Source organism: Durio zibethinus, chromosome 6, assembly GCF_047325235.1.
Source record: "Durio zibethinus cultivar Kanyao isolate XHJ-2024 chromosome 6, ASM4732523v1, whole genome shotgun sequence".
NCBI lineage: Eukaryota > Viridiplantae > Streptophyta > Magnoliopsida > Malvales > Malvaceae > Durio > Durio zibethinus.
Window position 1 is genome coordinate 32356132 of NC_143167.1, and position 21672 is coordinate 32377803.

The 21672-nt window shown below is 33.8% G+C and overlaps 3 protein-coding genes and 1 pseudogene across 6 annotated transcripts; 2 read left to right on the forward strand and 2 right to left on the reverse strand.

Annotated features, from left to right (window-relative positions):
• The first annotated feature begins 1659 nt into the window (after positions 1–1659).
• LOC111286313 (translation machinery-associated protein 22-like) lies at positions 1660–4419 on the forward strand. Its single transcript, XM_022876221.2, has 7 exons — positions 1660–1951; positions 2328–2423; positions 2550–2614; positions 3002–3083; positions 3193–3260; positions 3346–3429; positions 3924–4419. Exons 1-7 carry the CDS (start codon positions 1804–1806, stop codon positions 3978–3980), a joined length of 600 nt encoding a protein of 199 aa, XP_022731956.2. The 5' UTR covers positions 1660–1803; the 3' UTR covers positions 3981–4419.
• Positions 4420–5922: 1503 nt separating this feature from the next.
• Positions 5923–7934, forward strand: LOC111284638 (UDP-sulfoquinovose synthase, chloroplastic-like; annotated as a pseudogene). Its single transcript, XR_016343168.1, has 2 exons — positions 5923–6957; positions 7392–7934. The product of XR_016343168.1 is annotated as a UDP-sulfoquinovose synthase, chloroplastic-like (transcript).
• Positions 6951–10628, reverse strand: LOC111284639 (uncharacterized). Of its 3 annotated transcripts, XM_089762993.1 has the most exons (6): positions 10155–10628; positions 9872–9987; positions 9677–9732; positions 8898–9066; positions 8675–8768; positions 6951–8390 (listed from the first exon to the last, which is right to left on the reverse strand). In XM_089762993.1, exons 1-4 carry the CDS (start codon positions 10318–10320, stop codon positions 9030–9032), a joined length of 375 nt encoding a protein of 124 aa, XP_089619119.1. In that variant the 5' UTR covers positions 10321–10628; the 3' UTR covers positions 6951–8390; positions 8675–8768; positions 8898–9029. The 3 variants fall into 3 exon arrangements, with proteins under 3 accessions (XP_089619119.1, XP_089619118.1, XP_089619117.1); XM_089762992.1 differs by lacking the exon at positions 6951–8390 and having other exon boundaries at positions 8479–8768; XM_089762991.1 differs by lacking the exon at positions 6951–8390 and having other exon boundaries at positions 8479–8768; positions 9872–10628.
• Positions 10629–10781: 153 nt separating this feature from the next.
• LOC111284637 (ATP-dependent zinc metalloprotease FTSH 4, mitochondrial-like) lies at positions 10782–14890 on the reverse strand. Its single transcript, XM_022873426.2, has 7 exons — positions 14664–14890; positions 14043–14106; positions 13614–13877; positions 13181–13417; positions 12958–13079; positions 12406–12882; positions 10782–12053 (listed from the first exon to the last, which is right to left on the reverse strand). Exons 1-7 carry the CDS (start codon positions 14688–14690, stop codon positions 11118–11120), a joined length of 2127 nt encoding a protein of 708 aa, XP_022729161.2. The 5' UTR covers positions 14691–14890; the 3' UTR covers positions 10782–11117.
• Between the last annotated feature and the right edge of the window lie 6782 nt (positions 14891–21672).

The following is a 21672-nucleotide window of genomic DNA, read 5'->3' on the forward strand; positions in this document are numbered from 1 at the left end:
AAAAATGAATTTATAATTTATATTTAATCCATTAATTTTTAAGCTTATATTTTTAAATTTATAACTTTAAAAAATTTAACTGACATATGTACCATTTGAATTAATATTTAACTATTAAAATTTTTAAAAACTTAGTGTCGTTTGCATAAGAATGTGCTATCCACATGCTACTAACATTTTTAATGACTTATTGTGAGTAATTTATGGATTTTTTTTAAAGAAAGTGATACATTTTTTTTATAGTGTTTGTCCCAAGAACTTGATGTTTACTCCAATATTCTTGAATGATTTTAATTTTGGATTTAATTGTTGATAATGACATGCAATTGGAGCTTATAAACCTCCATGTTAATCTTTTAAAAATTATTCTCAAATTTTGAAACAAATATCATTTTGATGTCTAAATTAAAATTATTTTTTGAAGTTTAAAAATCAAATTGATATCCTTCAAAGTTTAAATATCTTATTTACTCATCCTTTCTAAGTGGATCTCACCAAAAAAAAAAAAAAAAAAACCATTTTCAAGTGGAATAGTGTTATTGTGTTCTCATCCTTACATGATTGAGAAGACAACAAGAGAGAAAAGCAAGAGGAGGAGATATTTCATAATTATTACTTCATTTCATGATTGAAAAATAAATTCATTCATTTTTTTCTCATAATAAAATAATGTATATAATAATTTGTCCATTTGATTTAACGATAAACACATGATACGCGAGTAATTATGATTAATATGTAGCTAAAAAAATGATGATTAATACTAATCACATTTATTTTAATTTTAATTTCCCTTTAAAAAAAATCATGAAAAGAATATTCATATTCATATTCTCCCCCTTAACCCTTCTGAAAGGAATATTCCAAACTCAGTAGGAATTTCTTTTGAATGGTAGTTGGAGGAAATATATAGTTGGGAACGTTAGATAAATGGGACAAGGCAAAGCAGCAAGCACGTTAGGTGCACAAAAATTAAAATATGCCACTGCATTTGCTCTAAATATATTCACAGCCCCACTTAAAATTATCATAACCGCATCTTGCATGTGCAATGGTATATCTTCTTATAAGACTATGATTTTTTTATATTTAAGATCATTGGAAGTTAAATTTTTACTATTAAAATTAAGAATTCGATATTTTGTTAATACGAATAATTTTATAATACTTTCCGGGAAAGATATCTTTAAATAAAATTTTATAACTTATCGTAAATACGTGAATGTGTCTTTACATGTATGATAATCCTTTGAGAGTAGTATAATATGAAAATTACAAAAAAAAACATGTTAATTATTATTTTTTATATTTTAGGTTTAAATTTTAATTATTAAAATAAAAATTTTTAACTTTACTTCTAATTTTAAAATGAAAAATTTTCATATGTACTCTGATATATATTTTTTAATGAACAATTAACATTTAACACTCTTCTTCCATGGAAAATCTAACTTAATAGTTTTTCTCTCCCAAAAATAGTAAGCTTTTTTTTCCCTTGCATTTTTTAAGAAACAAGCTGACATTGCACACTATAATAAATTAGATAGATTGTTTGGGCTAGTATAAATGGCCCAACTAGGTCCATTAATATGGCTCCAGCCCAATCCATATTCATGGCTTCCAAGCCCTTCTAGCCCACATAGATAAGCTTTGTTCCCCAACACGAAAGAGAGATGAAAAAGAAAAAGCAGAATCGGGTTCTGTTTGCATGATTGCACCGATATTGCTTTGAGAAATCTGTTGGGTTTCGATTAATAATAAATCCAACGCAAAGGAGAGAAGGAAAAGAAAAAGATTGAAGAAATGGCAGAGAAACCTCAAGCGGTGAAAGTACTATATTGTCCCATATGTTCTCTTCCAGCTGAGTACTGTGAATTCGGCCCGGATTTCGAAAAGTGTAAGCCTTGGTTGATCAACAACGCCCCTGACCTTTACCCACATCTCCTTAAAGGTTTTATATCTTTTCTTTCTCTTATAAAGTATCATGAAACAGGCAATAAAGAAGACAACTTTTTGGTTTTTTTATGGGAGGTTTTTTTTGTTTTCTTGGATTTTAAATTTGGTTTCTTTGGAGGATGTTTTCTGATATGGATTGATGAAAGAAGGGAAAATTCTCTGCTTTTCGTTATATATATATATATATATATATATATATATTCTTAATGTCAATTCTTTTGTGTGATTTGAACACCCTTTTACTTAGTTTTGTAGGGTAAGAGAAGAAAGGAAATTTTTTGGTTTTTTATATGTGAACTTCTTATAGTTTTAAGTTCTGACAGTTATAGTAAGTTAATAACTTCTCATTGATAATTGTTTTTGTTGTTCAGAGGCTGATGAAAGGGATGCTAGCAAGGTTTCTGAACAGCTCCAATCAGTTGGTATTTCCTCTGCTGCTGATGGGGCGGCATCTTCCTCTCAACCAGGTTAGCATTACTTCACATTGGGAATATTTGATCACAAATATTGTCTTCAAACTTTATTCATTGTCTTCCAGGAAGGAAATTCTTTTTTTTTTTTTTCTCATTGATCCAATGCTTTTTATTTTTCAGGGGATGCATCATCATCTAAGCAAGAAGAAGTAAAACGTCTTCCTGGTGGAAAAATAAAGAAGAAAGTATGGCTTTTTTTATAATTTTTATTCTTCTTCTTTGGTATTATTTGCACCAAATATTCATAGTTTATTTTGAAGGTTTTGATCCCCAATCCTTAAATAACATTTTTCTCAATTAGCTTAGGTAAATGTGCAGGGTTGAATCCTCCAAATATTGGAGGAATTAGTCCTCCTGTTTCCTTTTCTTTTCTTTCTGGTGTTTCTAATCTAATTGGTTGTTGTTGGTATGCGCATGATTTATGTTCTAAATCATGGTAAAATAATTACAAATTCTTATTCAAAGTCATTGCTTGTGGACCTTTACCTACAAGATTCTTAGTTTTAGGGTGTGAGAGTAACATATGTTGTCTTCCTAATTTTCCCCACTTTTTTTTTTTTGTCAAATTAAAGGAGAAACAAGAAGTTGTTATTGAAAAGGTCGTACGTAACAGGCGCAAATGTATCACCATTATGAAAGGATTGGATCTATTTGGTGAGCCAGTTACTGATATGACTCTATTCATTCTCAAATTTTATCTTTTTCATCTCCTGATTAGTTTTGCCAAAACAAGTTAATTTCTGATTAGGAGGTATTATTTCAGGAATTAAGCTCAGTGATGCTTCCAAAAAGCTTGGGAAGAAGTTTGCCACTGGAGCTTCAGTTGTTAAGGTGTACAAATGTCATCTGCATTTATAGTTTTCATTCCATTATTGGTTCGTTACTTACAAACTTTTTGATGATTGATTTCCTTTAGGGGCCAACTGAAAAGGAGCAAATTGATGTTCAAGGGGACATAGCATATGATATTGTGGAATTTATTACAGAGACCTGGCCAGCTGTAATTTAATTAATTATCTTACTTACATTTCCTTCAATATGAAAATGCTGCATATGAGAAATATCAAAGCATCGATGTTTATTTTCTTTGAATTTTCTATTAAAAAGAACTATTCTCTGCTTACACATGGAGATACAGCAACTCAACATGAAAGTCTCCAATTCCCACTTAGGTATAGCTTGATGATGAAAAATGATTCTCTATCCCCTTGAAAGTGATGCTATATTGTTCATTGCTAATGCTAAAGTTTGGTTAAGTTTCATTATAGTTGTTAATTTTGTGTTTATATCTAATACACCAATATAAAATTTAATTCATTCCTCCTTGCTAGAAGAGGTGGCAGTCCCATTCTTTGGATTATTCTACTGAAATTTCTTTGGATGCTTGTCTATTCGCCAATATATTTTTATTTTTGCAATAAGTCATCATGTTCCCAAAACTTGCTCTCTCCCCTTCTATGAATTGAATCTTCCGTCTTTGTTGTGCCCTTTCAGGTGCCTGAAACTGCTATTTTCTTCATTGAGGATGGGAAAAAGGTTCCAGCTGCTTGATACTAGAGGTTGGAGCAAAACTTTGGGCTGAGCTTTTACAGCACATTGATAAGGCACTTTTGCTTTGACTGGACAGAGCATCTATTCATCCTTAGTTGGATAGTTTTCACCAAACCTGCTATACCTTTTGAGAAGAAGTTCTGTCATGTCAGAGATAAAATTGTGTACTGCTGGAGCATTACTCTTCACTGGTTCTTGAAACATCATGCTACTTCAATATTTTTGGCTTGTGGCATAATCTTTTATATTGCAAGCTGTTTTTTTCTTTGATGGGCAAAGCACTTAAAAGTTCGTTTTTGTATGAATGATGTTGGAGGAAGAAAAAGTAGATAGATAGAGAATATCTTAGTACTTGAAAGTAATGACCTGTTTTGAGCAGAACTTCATAGCAAGTGCTCCCGTGTATGCGAAGAAATACAAGCTTTCTGCATGGTAAATATGGATTGGTTTTCCGATCTTTTTAATGCTTGTTGGAGTAGTTGACGATGCCGGTGGAAACCAATGAAATGCCGAGGAATAGTCAAGTGATTCGCACTCTGACTAGCATGTCATTGGCGGCTACCTTAATTGGATGCGTTTCATTTGATTTTTAGATTAGAGAAGCCTCTCTTGAAACTCTATCATGAACAACGATGGCTTCTTTGGAGCTGGAACTCCCACATTACAAAAGCTTTTGCATCCAAAAATCTTTCTGAACGAGGGACGTCCCACCACAAAAATGAACAACTTCATGAACTTGTGCCAGTTCATGTTTCATGTTTGTTCAACGTATCATGGAATCAAGATTATGTAAAATGGGCATATATAGTAGTAACACAATGTTTAGAGGTTATTTCATTTTCAGTGATGATGTTCGTCTGAATATTTTTACCTGCTATTATATTATTTTGTTAAATAAAGTCGTCAAACCTTTGTTTTGGTGCAAATTGCCTATTAAACTTTTAAACCTCACAACTGAGATGGTACAAGGATTACATTCGAACTTTGACTTAAAAACAGCAGGAGAGAAATGGGGTTTGGTTCATGATTTTTTGGTGCATAAAGACATGAGAAAAGTTTACAACGTAACAACACCCTCGCCAGTCGCCACAAGCATCAGTTTGAAGCAAGGGGATAAAAAGACCAGCAAATGGGCTGTCGAGCCGAGTCGCTCCAAAAAGCTGTCCACCGGTCGTTGGACGGCGCTCCATTTTATTTTGTTTCAGACCAAAATACACACCCAATAAAAGTTAGTACTCACACTAGATAGAACGAAAATCCTCTTTCTGTTTTGATTCGTCCCGGAATGTAGAGAACGAACCCCCCCCCCCCCCCCCCTTTCTTTTGTCCCTGAAGCCCGAAGCAGAGGCCTCTCTTCTCATCTCATCTCCAGTTTTTAACAACCTCTTCTTTTTAACGTCATTTCTAAGCTTTCCTTCTCTCAAGGTAATCACTGTTCAGTTCAGCAATGTTTTCTACTTTTTCGTTTTTCTTGTTATTGGTTCTTTTTATATGTTTATTCATTATTGGGTGCTTAGGAATGGTTGGTTATTCTTAAATGAGAAAGCAAACAACTTTTAAACTGTTGGGTATTTGAGATTCTGTTTTTTTTAAGTGGGTTTACTTGTATGATTCAGCTATGCAGCTTAAATGCTTTATTTTTTGTTTGGTTGTCCCAAATAGAAAGTAGTGTTGGACCAAAAATTTATTATGAGCTTATAGATGTGGTGGTTGTTAGAAGTTACGGTTTTAACTCTGTAAATTGCCTTTCTATTGGACATGAGAAATGTTTTCTTCTTTTCCAGCAATGCTTTAAGAGTGGAACTTGTTCCAGAAGAGCAAAACAGAATAATACAAGTTTTTGCCTAAACGACATTTCCCTGGATTTTGGAACTAATTTTGGACCCTTAATTGGTATTTGGCGGGTGCATGTGCATATTGTTGGGCACAATCAAACGTTAAAATGGCACATTTGCTGTCAACTTCATGCTCTGTTAAGATCTCTAGCTTCAGACCTTGTGATCAACCTCTGAATCCGGTTCGGACAGCTGAACCTACCTCTTTTATCATTCAGACTTCCAAATCTCCCTTCAAAAAGGCTTTTTTCGCTAGGAGACAGGGCAGGAAGAAGTTGTGTGGTTCGTGATACTGCTGCGCCTGTAAGCCAAGAATTTTAGCTCAACCCAGGTCTAGTTCTAATCAATCCCCAAATGAATCTTCAAAGCCTCAGCGGGTCATGGTTATTGGCGGAGATGGGTACTGTGGTCAGGCTACAGCCCTCCACCTGTCCACAAAGTTTATGAGGTTGCAATGTTGATAGCCTTGTCCGTCAGCTCTTTGACCACCAGCTTGGTCTTGACTCCTTGACACTTATCTCCTTCATCCATAAGTGACTCAGTTTTTGGAAATCTATCACTGGAAAGACAATTGAACTTTATATTGGTGATATTTGTGACTTTGAGTTCTTATCTGAAACCTTCAACTCATTTGAACCTGATGCTGTTGTCCATTTCGGAGAGCAGCGATCTGCCCCTTATTCAATGATTGATTGTTCAAGAGCTGTGTTCACTCAGAAGAATAATGTGATTGGAACTCTTAACATTCTTTTTGCAATAAAGGAATTCAGAGAACAGTGCCATCTTGTGAAGCTTGGGACAATGGGAGAGCATGGAACTCCAAACATAGATATTGGAGGTTATATAACAATTACTCACAAGGGAAGGACTGATACTTTACCTTATCCGAAGCAAGCGAGCTCCTTTTATCATCTCAGTAGGTTCATGATTCAAATAGTATAGCCCTCACTTGCAAGGCTTGGGGGACCAGAGCCACTGATCTGAATCAAGGAGTGGTGTATGGTCGAAGGACCAATGAGACTTCAATGCATGAACAGCTGTGTAACAGTTTGATTATGATGGAGTATTTGGAACAGCATCGAATCGGTTGTGTTCAGGCTGCTGCTTGTCCCCTCCTTACTGTTAATGGGAAATGCGGTCAGGTGAGAAGCCTCTTTCGAACCTGATAAAGCACTGATGCCCTACATTTTGTCTTTTATCATTTGGTTTTAATAAATAACTTAAGGTATGTCTTTATGCTGTGGTTCTGATTTTGGGAGGAATGACTGTCCACTGTCAACTGAATTGGATTTCATCAACCTTATAATTACTTAGTCTGTTAGTCTTATGCAATGCATCATGTCTGGCACAGACAAATGCCGCATTTATCAGATAGCTGCATGTTGCACATACCCAGACCCATTCATTCAACATGTAGATGTGTTACCACAAACATGAGACATGGCTTTTTTTTTTTTTTTTTTTTAATAATGCCCGAAATTCATAGGCATATTTGTGTTTAGCTATAATTAGAGGGTGGCGTTTTTCCTTCCTTCATATCTAATTCTACCTCTCCTGCTTTCTTTATAAAATTCAGACCAGGGGTTACCTTGACATAAGAGACACAGTTCAGTGTGTTGGACTTAACATTGCAAATCCTGCACAACCTGGTGAATTTCGGGTCTTCAGTCAATTCACTGAGCAGTTTTTTGTCAATGAACTGGCTACCCTTGTAGCAAAGGCAGGAGAGAAGCTTGGACTTGATGTGCAAACCATAACTGTGCCCAATCCAAGAGTTGAGGCAGAGGAACATTATTACAATGCAAAGCATACTAAACTCGTTGAGCTGGGACTCAAACCGCATCTCCTCTCGGACTCTTCTTGACTCATTGCTCAACTTTGCTATTAAGTTCAAGGATCGTGTTGACAGTAAACAGATTATGCCCACTGTTTCTTGGAGAGAAATTGGGGTGAAGCAACAGACTGTGTTAGCTAATTAAGTGTTTGACAGATAGAGATCTTGCGTTTCGAGTCGTGGCCTTTTGGTGCAGGAAGTACTATGCATTGTGAGCCTGTTTTGTATTCATTTGCTATAGCTTGAATGCTTGATAGCCTGGAAAATATTCAATAATTACTGTAATATATCCGAAACCTACAAGTATTAGCCATTAGCCGCTGTTTATCGTAATTTGAGGCGACTGAATTTCCAAAATGTTATCCTCTTGCTTATCGTTTGCTCTGTGGTAATTACATGAACTGAGGGCATCATCAATGGCCTAATTAGCTGCATCATCTGGGCTGGAATTTGTATATTTTTCAGCACGAGACCACATCCCCAAAAATCTTCTGCATCTATTTTCTTCTATCAGGAACACTGAACATCTCTGTTATTCACAATTTATCAGATACGTGCTTTGAGAAAATTAACTCCTCTTTTGCACAATTGTAAATGTTCGGCCTTGGGTATGTTTTTGTCTTCAGGAACTGCGCTTATGGAGTCAACCACAACTGTAGCTAACTCCCCTTGGATCAGCTCCTTCAATTATGTGCAGTTTATGATTTCCAATAAACCTGGCAAACTCCAGGGCATCTTTGGCTGGTACAAATTTACCCATGGATCCATGGATTGTCAATACCGGGAAAATAATGGCATCAAGGTTAAAAGCTAAAACACAAGTGAGAACTCTATACCACTAATCACAACTTTAGTGAAAAGCAAAGTAATAATTCCAAAAACAAACGGTTGAATCTGATTTAGCGGATGGAGGATCAAAATTAAGTTTATCCAGAATATATGACTGCACCAAGTGATATCCACATTGCAATTGATTCGGCTGTATCATGAACTTCAGAAAAGCAATCAATCTAGCATTTTCTAACCTGCGATTTTGATGAATCAAAAGACATGCTACATGAGTATCAGCGGTTAATCGGTCCTTCAAACTTTCTTGAGTTACACGATATTCAAACTTTCCTGCAAATGACAAGCGAGTAATTGGTTTCAGAGAAAAAGTTACTAGTTTATCTCAAAATTGTTGACTGGAGGGTGACGACAGAACTTCACATAAAATATTGAGAGAATGAAGTACAATATGGTAGCTACCTTTTCTATTCTTAACATAAATAAACCCATTTTGCTCCATATTTTGTAAGAAATCTTTACCCAATCGACCTTCCTTCAATGCCTTTCTCTGGATGGAACAGGCCAGAAATATTGATGACGGTGCGTACATCATTATACTTTGAAGCATGGAGAAGCACCATATTTCCCCCTACAGGAACCCTTTTCAGCATTATAGTAACTTAAAAGAATTCATAAATGAATCAAAATATTTGATCTTTTAAAAGCATATTTTAAAAAAAGGTGGACATATGAAAAGACAACAAAAGTCACTAATCACTATCCGACATGAAAAAACTTGATAATCTGCAAATTGCATTAGTTTTTTATGCAATAATAAAGTAACTCTTCTCTTATGGTTCTGGGGGAACTTTTAATTTCTAAGAACTAAAGTTCTTCACAGCACAGAGTATTAGATTCAACAACTTGACGTGAAAATTTTTTATGTATTCATAAAACCTCACCAGTTCCCTCCCCTTCTATTTTCATTTAGAGTTTGATTACATTGATTCATATCCTAATTGTATATTGAAGAAACTTTTAGTGTGGCCAATAATTGCATTTACAAGACATTCCTTCTTGCAGAAATGTTGGACAACAGCTCGTAAATCCTCGGTTTCTCTGCGGTAGTTACCATACATAAAGGAACCTTACAAATAGCCTCAATAACCATTGATTGTATCAACAACATGTAACTTTTGGTATTAGTATAACTCAGAAATTTCAAAATTTTGCTTCTTCACTTCCAGTAATATTCTTACCCATTCCCAGCAAAATCAAAGCGGAAAGCGGAAAGACTCAACATGGGTTTGCGTTCCTGTACATAAAAACCCAAATTTGTTTGTGAATTGGTCTTCACTTTAATTTACAATAAGAAAGCCTATGAACGGTCGGACAAAAGTTTTTAACTCATGGAAATCAATGACAATGTAATGTTATGCAACAATTTTACTCACCTTTTTTGATTGAAAGCCATGGCATATGATGACAAGATCCCTGGAACCTGTTTCATGTAATATTCCAACAAGGTTCTCCCCATGGCTGTTTAGAATTACAATTCTCGGCTGTTCAACTGTTGCAAATTACATATCTCAGAATGCAACATCCATTGTGTTATCAAGGTTAGACAAATAATAAATCCACAAACCAATCATGAAAAAGTAAAAAGAAAATCATCATCCATCTTTCTTTATTATTATAATTCCTGTCGAAAAAATCCCACATCAATGAACTGCTTGCCTGAAGTCATGGGGGGTGCGAGTTGGAAACGCATCGATTGAACGTATAACCAAGACTGATGAGCCGGCTCAAGGAGAGGAGCCATCATGTTCTTTTGAATTCGAAGTAGCTCTATCCGATTACTAAACTGTGATCTTTGAGTTAATGTTTGACCCAACCGAAACATGTTCCAGCTCAACCGTCAGGCGCCAAAGATTTACATTAAGACTACTAATCGTTTTGACCTTGTTATAAACAAAAACAAGATTGTATGTCTTTGCATAGAACTAGCTAGTGTATTTATAAATCGAGTATTAATTATCCCCAAACAGAAGCAAGAAACAAAACTAAAACGAAAAAACCCTTTCAAGAATTAACGCAAAAAATGATTAAGAGCACAAACAAATGGTCACGCCCGGAAAGATCAAGATTTTAGCTATGACGGTACAGAGCTCTTGTTTCAGTCAGAAAGACTAGCCATAATTTCAGTGATAACTCAGCAAGTCAACCACAACACTTAATATTTTCCGGTCAAGTAAATCCCGAAAAGAACACAAATACTAATAACACCAAAGGTTTGAACTCTCAAGTGACTTCCTGCCAGCCAAGTCCAAGCCTTAATGCAGAACCCAAATAACAGTCAAAAAGTAAAAAAAGTGATCAAAAGGCACTTTATTATTAAGGCTTTACAAACTAATCCCAAGGAAAGTAAAACTTTTAAATGGTACGTTATCCACTGTATAAGTAAAATTGTTCAATTAAATGGGCAAAATACTCAACTGCTACTTGCCATGGCGACTTCACTGCCATATGATTCTTCTACATCTTTCATTCCATATCAGAGGCAAGGTTATACATAAATAATCCCAGCAGCAGCAATCAGTCAAAGTTCCTAAAGCTCATATAAATCTGGAAAATATGTATGTGCATATTCAATTCAATAAATAGCCACCAGGCAAGAGGCCCTTACCAGCCTCTTGCATGCTAAGATCCAACAGGAGCAACGCCTTTGGCTTTAGCTGCAGCAGTTGCAGCAGCAGCTGCGGCAGCTGCTGCAGCGGCCGCAGATGCAGCTGGACTTGGACTTGGACTTGGAGGCACTGGGTTGGACTGAGGTTCATTCTGTGGTGCAACCATTTCTTGATGCTGTTCTTGTTCCTGCTGCTGGGAGTTGACCTTGGCAAGCAGAGCCTTAATCTGAGTTCCTGTGAGTGTCTCATGCTCAAGCAATGCATTAGCAAGTGCATAATGTTCTTTGCTATGGGTGGTGAGGATGGTTTTTGCATTGTTATAAGCCCTTTCCAATAAGTTCTTCACTTCTTTCTCTATAAGAAGTCTAGTCTCCGTGCTCATGCTCCTACCATTGTCATTATAAGAATGACTAACAAACCCCACTTCTTTACTCATGCCATACTTTGTAACCATAGCTCTAGCTATATTAGTTGCATGCTCAAGATCAGACACTGGACCAGAAGTAACTTCATTTTCTCCAAAGATGAGCTCTTCTGCAACCCACCCCCCCAAGGCAACATCAAGCTTTGCAAGCATCTGCTTTCTGGACAAGTTTATTTGGTCCACGTCAGGCAACTGGGACACCATACCAAGAGCCATCCCTCGAGGGACTATTGTTGCTTTGTGAACAGGAAGTGCCCCATCAGTATGGATGGCAACAAGGGCATGGCCGGCCTCATGGAAAGCTGTCAACTTCCGTGACTCGTCAGATATGACAGCTGACTTGCGTTCACTTCCCAATATGATCTTATCCTTTGCATACTCCAGATCAGTCATTGTCACTGCTTTAGAACCATCCATTGCAGCCTTCACAGCAGCAACATTGACCAAATTTGCTAGATCAGCACCAGAGAATCCAGGAGTACCTCTAGCAATGATCATTAAATCAACATCATCAGCCTTCAAGACCTGGAATGCACCAGAGTGAATGGTTAGACATGCATGGATGCACACAATGATTCCATCAAAAAATATCACCAAGATGAATTATTACTGTGATGCAACATAAACCTAATATGGACAGACAGACAACCAAATGTTGATGTAATTTAACCAACATGTAAAATAGCAAAGACATTAATTAGAAGCATGTCTGTAAAGCTAATATCAAGCCAACTTTTATGATATATGCTCCATTGGGGCCAGCAAAGCACAGTCTGCGCAAAGTACAGTCCAAAACCTGATCAATCAGCCACCGACAGCTATCAACTCAAGCTCAAACTCCTACAACACATGGACTTCTACACAGTCAACACAGTACCTTTGTCATGTGTGCTTCCAAAATCTGCCTCCGTCCTTCAACATCTGGATAAGGAATAATAATGCGGCGGTCAAATCGTCCAGGTCTCACCAGTGCCTTATCCAATGATTCTGGAAAATTAGTTGCAGCAATTAGAATAATTCCTTCATTCTGTTTAAATCCATCCAATTCAACGAGCAACTGGTTCAAAGTCATCCTCATGTACTGCTGGTCCTTTGGATTACGGCTTCCACCTATGGCATCTATCTCATCAATAAATATAATACATGGTGATCGCTTCTTTGCAGCAGCAAAAAGATCTCTCACTCTTCGAGCTCCAACTCCAACAAACATCTCTTCAAACTCACTGCCACTGCAGGAGAAGAAAGGTACCCCAGCCTCTCCAGCAATAGCTCTTGCTAACATAGTTTTCCCATTGCCAGGTGGACCAACAAGCAAGACGCCTTTTGGAAGCTTGCCACCAAGACGAGTGAAACGCTGCAAGAAGCGCAAAGGTATTTAGAGAAGATAGGTTGGGAGAGAGAGATTCCTCAAATCCAATAGTGCATTTACCTTAGGATCTCGAAGGTAGTGGACAATTTCTTCTAACTCTGCCTTTGCCTCATCAACACCTTTGACATCATTAAATTTTGTGTTAGATTCCACAACTTGCACCTCTTCGTGTAGGCCAAGTCCTAAAACAAGGATAGACAGTCAGAATTCAGAAAAAGTATTATTAGTTTAAACATGCACATAGAGAATTTAAGAGAAAAATTCTGTCACTTAAACATTCTACCTTTACTAATCCCTCTATCCTCAATAAGTGCTCCAACACCAGAAATCAATAAGAAGCCAAGTGCAATACTACGAAAAGTACGCCACAATTGATCTTTAAAATGCCCTCCTTCTGAAGCCACCATGTGGATAGGAGCACTAGCAGTTCCTAGGACACCATGTTTTGTAGGTTTTCCCACATTTCGGAAAGCTGAGAGACCACCTTTACTCTCTTCGTCCCTTGCTGAATTAGAGATACCTGTAATTTTGCATAATCTCTTGGTAAACAAAGATTAAGAAAGAAATGGCCTAATAATATTTAACGGAGAATTTATGAGCACTATCAAATTAGAAACTAAGTTCAAAGATTTCTCCAGTAAAGTGAAAAATACAAAAATATTGCAAAACTAACATTTTAAAAGAATTTAAATATGCAACATAGCATGACCCCTCACCTTTTTGTAATGTCTTAAGTAGCTCACTTTCATCCAGCCTGTCAACTTTGACTAATGCTTTAACGTATTCAGAAAGTGCAGAACGATTAGAATGTAATGATGGCTGGCTTTCAAATAGCCGTATCACTGCTTCAGGATCATTTCTATGGTAAAGTTCTCTTAAATGAGCAGCTTCACTAGCTTCTTCTGCATCTCGAACTCTGCGAGCTAAACTACCTACATAGCTTGACTTAAACCTCTGTTGGCCACTGAAAAGCCTATTACCTGCGCTCCAACAAGATTTCAGCTTAGGCAAGATAGTTTTTTAGTTTAGAACAAGGAAAGCTAACAATGAAAGGGATAATAAACCAGTATTTTCCTGAGAAAAAAGAATAAAACTATAAAGTTAATGACAGTATATAAAAACTTCGATCAAACATATACACATACCAGAAAGATGAGTTCTACAAAACAGGTTTCCGAATTGTCCCAACTCTTGTTGCTGTTTTGAAACCTGTTTTAAGATGAAGATGAAACTTACTTGTTTATCTAAAGAATGAAAATTCAAATCTATGTCTAACTTGCAAATTACTCTTTAGCAAGCAAGAATAACTCACACAAAATATTAACTAAGCCTTGCACCAATCAAAATTAGTGCAAAATTTACAACTACATTTAACAAGACCTCATGCAAAACTACATTTACAAATACTCATATTGATATAATAAAAATTGAAATCCCTTAAAATACTGAAACTTTTAGTGCCAATAAAAGTCCCAGTCAGCTTAAGCAAATGAGTATCTTTGTTACGTCCAAAGGAAAATTAAAATAGAAGATTCCAAATTTCAATTCCAATACTCTATTAATTATCTACTCTAGTAATACCTAGCTCAGATTTAAGTGTTAAATGCGACACCTTCAAGCTAATCCAAAATTAGGGTTTCCACAATCCCCGAATTTCAGAACTTCATATCATAGAAATCCAATATATAAATAAAAAAGACATAGCAAAAGAAAAGGCATATCATGAGCTAGGTAAAATGAAGCTTAAAAGAGAGAGGGAAAGTAACCTGAACGATGAGACGTCTCCAAGCCATCGCCTTTTTTCAGAGACCAAAAAGGTCTGATCTTTCAATCCTTTCTCCCTCTCTCTATCTGGTGATTGATGGGCGTGTTTGGCTAGCTAGAAAATGAGGGAAAAGAGAGAGTTAAAGAGGAAAAATCTGGAGAGCGCAGTAAATCGTGAGATCACTTTCACTTGGGAAAAAACTGAAAAGCTTTCAAGCTTTTTGTCCTCGGATTGTTTTGGTGACTGCCTTCAGATGTAAAAACAGTCGAAGAAAATCATCTACCAGAATTGCCAGATTTGCCCTTTGGTTTTAATCTTTTTACTGTTGACCCTTTCAACATTGTTTTCTGGAGATATGATTAAGTATGACACGGTGATTTTTTCTTTTAGGAGCTGATATTAATTATTTTCCCATTATGTAAATGGCTTAAAATTTGAAAAGGAAATATAATAAAATATAATAATACTTATAAATAATATAAACTAAATTTCAAACTCGTGCTTTACTGTGAGAGTAAAATAAAATTATATAACTGTTATTTAATTTTAATTTAAAAAATAAAAAAAAAATTATGTACTATTTTTCATATCTACTCTTCATCACACAGCCTTTCAACATCCGAAAATTCAATTAAAGAAATAGAGAGGGTAGGCAGATAAGGGCATGGCCTGAAAGAAAATATCTTCGTGGAGCTCAGGCACAAACAAAGCATTAGTGATAACCTGATCTCAACTGGACCCAACCCTCTCTGTCTGTGTGATCAGTGAGATTCAGATGTACCTGTAAAACAGTGATTAAGTCATTTAAAAGTCAATTAAAAATTCTTTCTAAGAAGCAAAGGGAGAAACTCTAGAATTGAATAATTCAAGATATTTGAGGTATAAAAGGCAATTCCTAACAATAAAAACTGACATTTCACTTTTTCCATTATCTAAAATTTCTGATAAAAATTTCTCTCATCATGGTAGAAACTACAGTGTAAGATGTGATACGGCATGAATTTCCTGGATTAAAAAAAAAAAAAAAAAAAGACAAGAACAGATGCCTTCCAATATTAAAAAAGCAATAAAAGTCAGCACTTCTTTGAACTTTAAAATAACCATTACTCAACTCATGTATTCTTGATGCTCATATTGAACCCTACCCACAAGTGTAAGGATTTTAAAGAATTTAGTTATGTACTATGATTGACTAACTGGTTTTTTATTTTTCAGCGAATCCACGTATTCGAAAGAATATGTTTTCTTCAAAGTAGTCGAGTTAGCTTCTGATCCTCCTTCAACTGCTGTGAAAAACAACAACCAATGAGCACTAAAAGAGCTAAAAACTACCCAAGTTTCATAAGTTTTAAATTAAAAAAAATTGAGAATCAGAATCAAAGTAAAGAAAAACTACATCTTTCTGTACTTCGACACTTCCTTTAACTTCTCCTTTCATCTTACTGCATTCTGCCACCCCAACTTCAACAGCCTCAGGAACAAAATCACTTGACTCCTTACCAACTAGTTTACCTTCTACAGAGTTCATAGAACCACCAAAAGTGTTCCCTTCAGACAATGGCATAGGAAAAGTTTTTTACTTTTGACCCTTGCTTGCTCCAAACTCAGTGGAAAGTAAATCATCTTTCGTATAATCAAGCTGGAAAGGCTTTTCTTGTTCCAAAATTGGAGTTTTTGGAGCCAAAGGCTCTGAAGGACTCGCAACAAAGCCATCTAGCACTGAATCCAAAAAAAAAAAAGAAAAAGAAAAACTCAATTAGTAAACAAAAATAAAGAAAACCCAGATAACAAAAAAAAAAAAGGGTTTTCATTACAAATGGGTAAAAGTTCAATATTTATTTTGCCAAGGTTTTTCAAGATTCCAGCATTTTAAACATGAGGACAAAAAAAAAAACACAATAGAAAAACTCTTAAGTCGGTAACTCCAACTGGGTGAAAAAAGAGAGAGATTACAGCTATGAAGATGAAGAGAAGAAGAAGCTAAAGGATTTGTCGTTTTGGTGATCTTTACCTTTGCTTTTGTTTTTTTCGTATGTTACAAAATAATTTGATTCGTCTATATGAAGGAAATGAATGCATGCAAAAGGGATAACCTCACATTCGCTTTATCAGAAATGATCAATGCATGCAAAAGGGAAAGAGAAGTGAAAAAATACATAAAACAAAAATGCAAAACCCAGAATATAAATCTAATCCCAAATCAGCAAAAAAATCAAAATGACTGAAATGCCAAAACAAAGTCAAAAAAGGAATGATGAAACTTTAATTTCAACGATCACCCCAAAAATTCCAAAATGACTTCAAGATCATTCTTACAAAACACGATAGTATCAATTCTTCATATTTGCAGTAGCGAATGTTTAATTCCAAATAATAAAATAATTATTTGAAGTAATTATGACATAATGATAAAAGGACAAAAAATTGACTTGTTATTGTAGTTTGTGACTACCAGCAAAAGAATGAACGCATAAATATCTTTAATCTGTGATTGCATTTATGTAAAATGTATGCTGGCAGAAAGATGTGGATGCTTGAACCTTCAATGCTGAATTGTTTTCTTTCAAGAATTAAAACTTGTATCTAACGATCTGTTAATGCTAGATGGTTATGGTGGTGGTTTTATTTTTTCCCAGCAAAGACCACAGTCTCGTTTTGTTACTCAGTGTAATGACAATGATTTTAAGAATAAAGAGTTCCCAACACTATGCTTCAATATAAATTATTTGAGTCTCACAAGAGACAGAAGGATGAATGATATGCCCCAAATTGAACATAAAGACACAAATGTTGCTGCATGTTTTAATGAGAATGTCTTTCCTTCATAAATGCTCTAACTATTTCTCCTTCGTCTTTTCAGTTTCATGTCAGTTTAGAAGAGGGGATTAACCTTTACGTTGATTTAAATTCAAACCATCAAAGTAGATTGAGAAATTGAAAAGTGAGGTTTCTATATGCTGGAACATGTCCCACAGCAAGTCTCAGACTTTTCAGAAGGAGCTTGGGCTCTGGGAAAGTAGTAAACAAATGAAAAGTTGTTTTCAGTTGAATATAGATGCTGGGAAAATAAATGATGGCCATATGCACTCTGGATTACCCCCAAGTTTGATCATAAAAGAAAATAATTCATTGCAACTTGATCATCCAGGTGCAGAAAATGGATCCTAGGGCTCAACTGTAACGAAACCAAGTGCCAGAGCTATAGATGTGTCAGAGCATTTAGAAAGAGATCAACTTTTTGGCCTTATTTAAAGCTCATCCTGATTCTCAGAAACAAATAATCTCTGCTGGTGCATCTTCTGCCAAGTGTTTGATAACTCTTGATTCAAATATTAATTCTCCTAAGGAGAAGTTAGCTGGTGATGCTGTATTAAATATATCAGATGGTACATTAAATCTTTTCTCAACGGCGCATCAGAATTCTAAGCTTGAAAATGAAATATGTGCCTTACATTCGCTTCATCAGAAATAAATGCATACAAAAGGGAAAGAGAAGTGAAAAAAATACATAAAACAAAAATGCAAAACCCATAATCTAAACCAAATCGCAAATCTGCAAAAAAATCAGAATGACTCAAAAGTTAAAACAAAAAAAAAAATGATCAAATCTTAACTTCAACATTCATCCCAAAATTTTCTAAATAATTTTAAAATCAACAGATTCGTGCAAACCACAACAATATCAATTCAAAATTTATAGTTACATATACCATACAATTATGTTTGAGTTCTGATGCGAATACAAATTCCTAGTTACATATAAATTCCTATATCACCATATTTTTTTTGTTTTCCTTCTGCATGACTTTCATCCTGCTAAAATTCAACTCAAAGGTCAAAACAACAAACAAAACCATGCCTATCGATGAGATAAAGCATCCAATAATAAATATATCTCAAACTAATATATAGCTATTGGTTGTGGAAGAAAACACACCTCAATAGTACTTAATTTAATTTAGAACCATAACATAGGTGCCTATAAACTAACATTCCCCAAGAAACAAAAGAATGCAATATGAATCTTACTTGCAAATAAAAGACTTCCACAGTGTCAAAAGTAATGGATATATGGGCCACTATGTCCTCTAGAGTTCTAACCATAATACCACGTGCAGATGCATCATCTTTACCAAATCGGTCAAGCATAAAAGTTTTTCTAGTGCCTATTTGACCATAAGACATAAACTTGCCATTATAACCCCTCAATACACTTTGTAAAACCATATTAAAATCAACAAAAATAATTATCATATCATACTTGAAATCAAACAATCTCAAAAGGAGAAAATGGTCATGTAGCTTAAAATCTCTTAGCAACAAAAAAGAAAGATAAGGACAATTGTTCACTAAATCAACACAAGTTTGCAATTGCAAGCTGTGATCCCTCCCTGTATTATCATTATAGATAGTCTATTTAGTCCGGAATCTAAACCAATTGGGTCTAACTTAGTTTTGAGCTCAAAAATCTAATTTTATATTTTTTATTTATTTACTATCTTTATCTTTATATTTATTTTATATTTAATTTTGTATTTGTCTTTATTTTTATTCTTTATTTAATTCATTTATCTTTATTTTATTTTTATTGTTATTTTATTTTATTTTTATTCTTATCTTCATTTTTACTTTATCTCACTTATTTTATTATTTTTGCTTATCTGAAAAAACTAAAAAAAAAAGGAGAAAATAAAATGAGGAAAATTGAAAATGATTCGGCTAAGAATGTATGTATTTCCTTTTTAGATAATCCAAGGCATTTTTAGGGGATTAGATTAAGCTGATTTAAAGTGTTTTATCATAAAATTTAATCTTTATCAAACTTATAATCCTTATCAAATCTAAAAAATTCTAGCCTTATAAATAGGCTGATAATCGACACAAAAAAGAACACACACAATATCAACAATTAGGAAGCAATCATAGAAGCACAAAATAGTTAGAAGGTTGGATAGCAATTTTTTTAGGAGGAGATTTCATGTAGCTTTTTTTTTTTTTTAAGTTTTGGAGGATTTGAATAGTTTTTTCTAGGAAAGATTCTTGGTTAAATGTGTTTAGGAAGTCATAATCAAAGGGGAAATTGTTGAATTTTTTTTTTTTTAAGAATTTTTTTAAAATTCCAGAATCTGACGAAAATTTCGATCAACTTCTGATAATTTCCTCAGTTTCAATACTCTTTGCTAAATTCGATGGCTCCTAATTGATTCTAGCTAGAGAGAGATGCTAAAGAATAGAGATAAAAGAGAAGAAAAGGATTTTGAAAAAAAAAAAAAAGATTTAGCTTTTATATAGGAAAGAAATATGATTGTTTTAAAGTTTATAAAAAGACTAAAGATCCGCTTGTTTTGTCACGATTCTACCTGAATTGTAGCGCACCCGATTTGGTGACTTGCTTTTCAGCAACTAGTGTTTGAGTCGAACCGAGCTACTTTTCAAGCTGATCTGGTCAATTTTTTATTTCTACAATCCACTCTTTCTTTAGCTATCGAGTCAAGTGGAGCTATTTTTATTGCAGTAATTTTATTTTTTCACTTTTTATTTTTTTCAAAATTTATTTTAATGTTTTTTTATTGGTTTTTCTTTATTTTTCTTGTTTATTTTTATTTATTTTAGTAATGTACATTTTATTTATTTTAATTGATTTTTTAAAAATAATGTTTAAAAAATAAATATATAAATCCTACCAAACTAATAAAATATTTCTCATGGTTTTAAGAATTTTTAAATTATGAATTTTATCAAATTATTGAAATTTTTCATAACAAAAATTTTAAAATAAAATAATAAAATAAAAATAAATTTTAATCCTACCAAATGATTGAAGGATTTTAAATTTTAAGTTATAAATTTTACCAAATGATTAAAAAATTTTATATAACAAATTTCTTTATAAAAAAACAATTATTTTCATATCAAATGATTAGAAATTTAAATCTCAAATTATAAATTATACCAAACGATTAAAAATTTTTATAATACATAAATAAATAATAAATTATTTTTAATCATACTAAACTATTTGAAGATTCAAATTTCGAGTTAAGTACTACTAAATTATTGGAGTACTTAATAAATTTTAAAATAATAATAATAATAATAATAATAATAATAATAATAATAATAATTTTTCAACCCTACCAAAAGATTGGTAGACTTAAATTTCTGAGTTAAATTTTAACAAATTATTAAAAGATTTAATTGGCTTTTTTATTTTCATAAAATGTTTTTAATATAAAATTCTATTAAATGATTGAAGAATTCTATTAATTGTTTTCAAAATTAATTTCTTGAAAAAAACTCATTAATGAATCTAATAACGGAACATCTTCAAAGTGAAACACAAGTGTTTATAAATTTTTTTAGGAGAAAAAATTATCTTAAATTACTATTAAACGATTGGAGTAACTTTAAAACTAATTTTCAATGTTAAATTTAATTGTAAAATTACAAACACATTTTAAGGCTTAAACAACATGAAACAAACAGGTACTATCATTTGGATGGATGTTATGAAAGTATTATAATCTTCATAACACGTAACTATACTTTTAGACCTGGATTTGGTTTCGTAGATTAGAATCTACCTTTTAAAGATACCCCGAGTCAAACTTAAATTTTCTTTTTAAAATGAGACAGATTTAATTAGGTGATTAATTGCACTTAAACAAAAAAAATTGACAACGACTCTTAATATTAGGATTAGCGATAGATTTACGATTTATACGTTATGACTATCATAACATCTGAGTGTTCTGTTAACTCGTGCAATAAGGTAATTCATGTAATATAAAGACTTAAGAATAATGACAGACACTGGTATCCAAATAAATATGTAGACTAACTTGAGGTTTAACTTCTATAATGTGTTGCTGACCACTCTTAATTAAAACTGGCTCATTAATATAAATACTTTTGAGGTGATTTAAAAGTTTTTTAACTTGGCAAAATCCAAAATCAAGATCAACATAAAGGTTATTCCACACGAGTACTAACATATAAAGACAAAATCT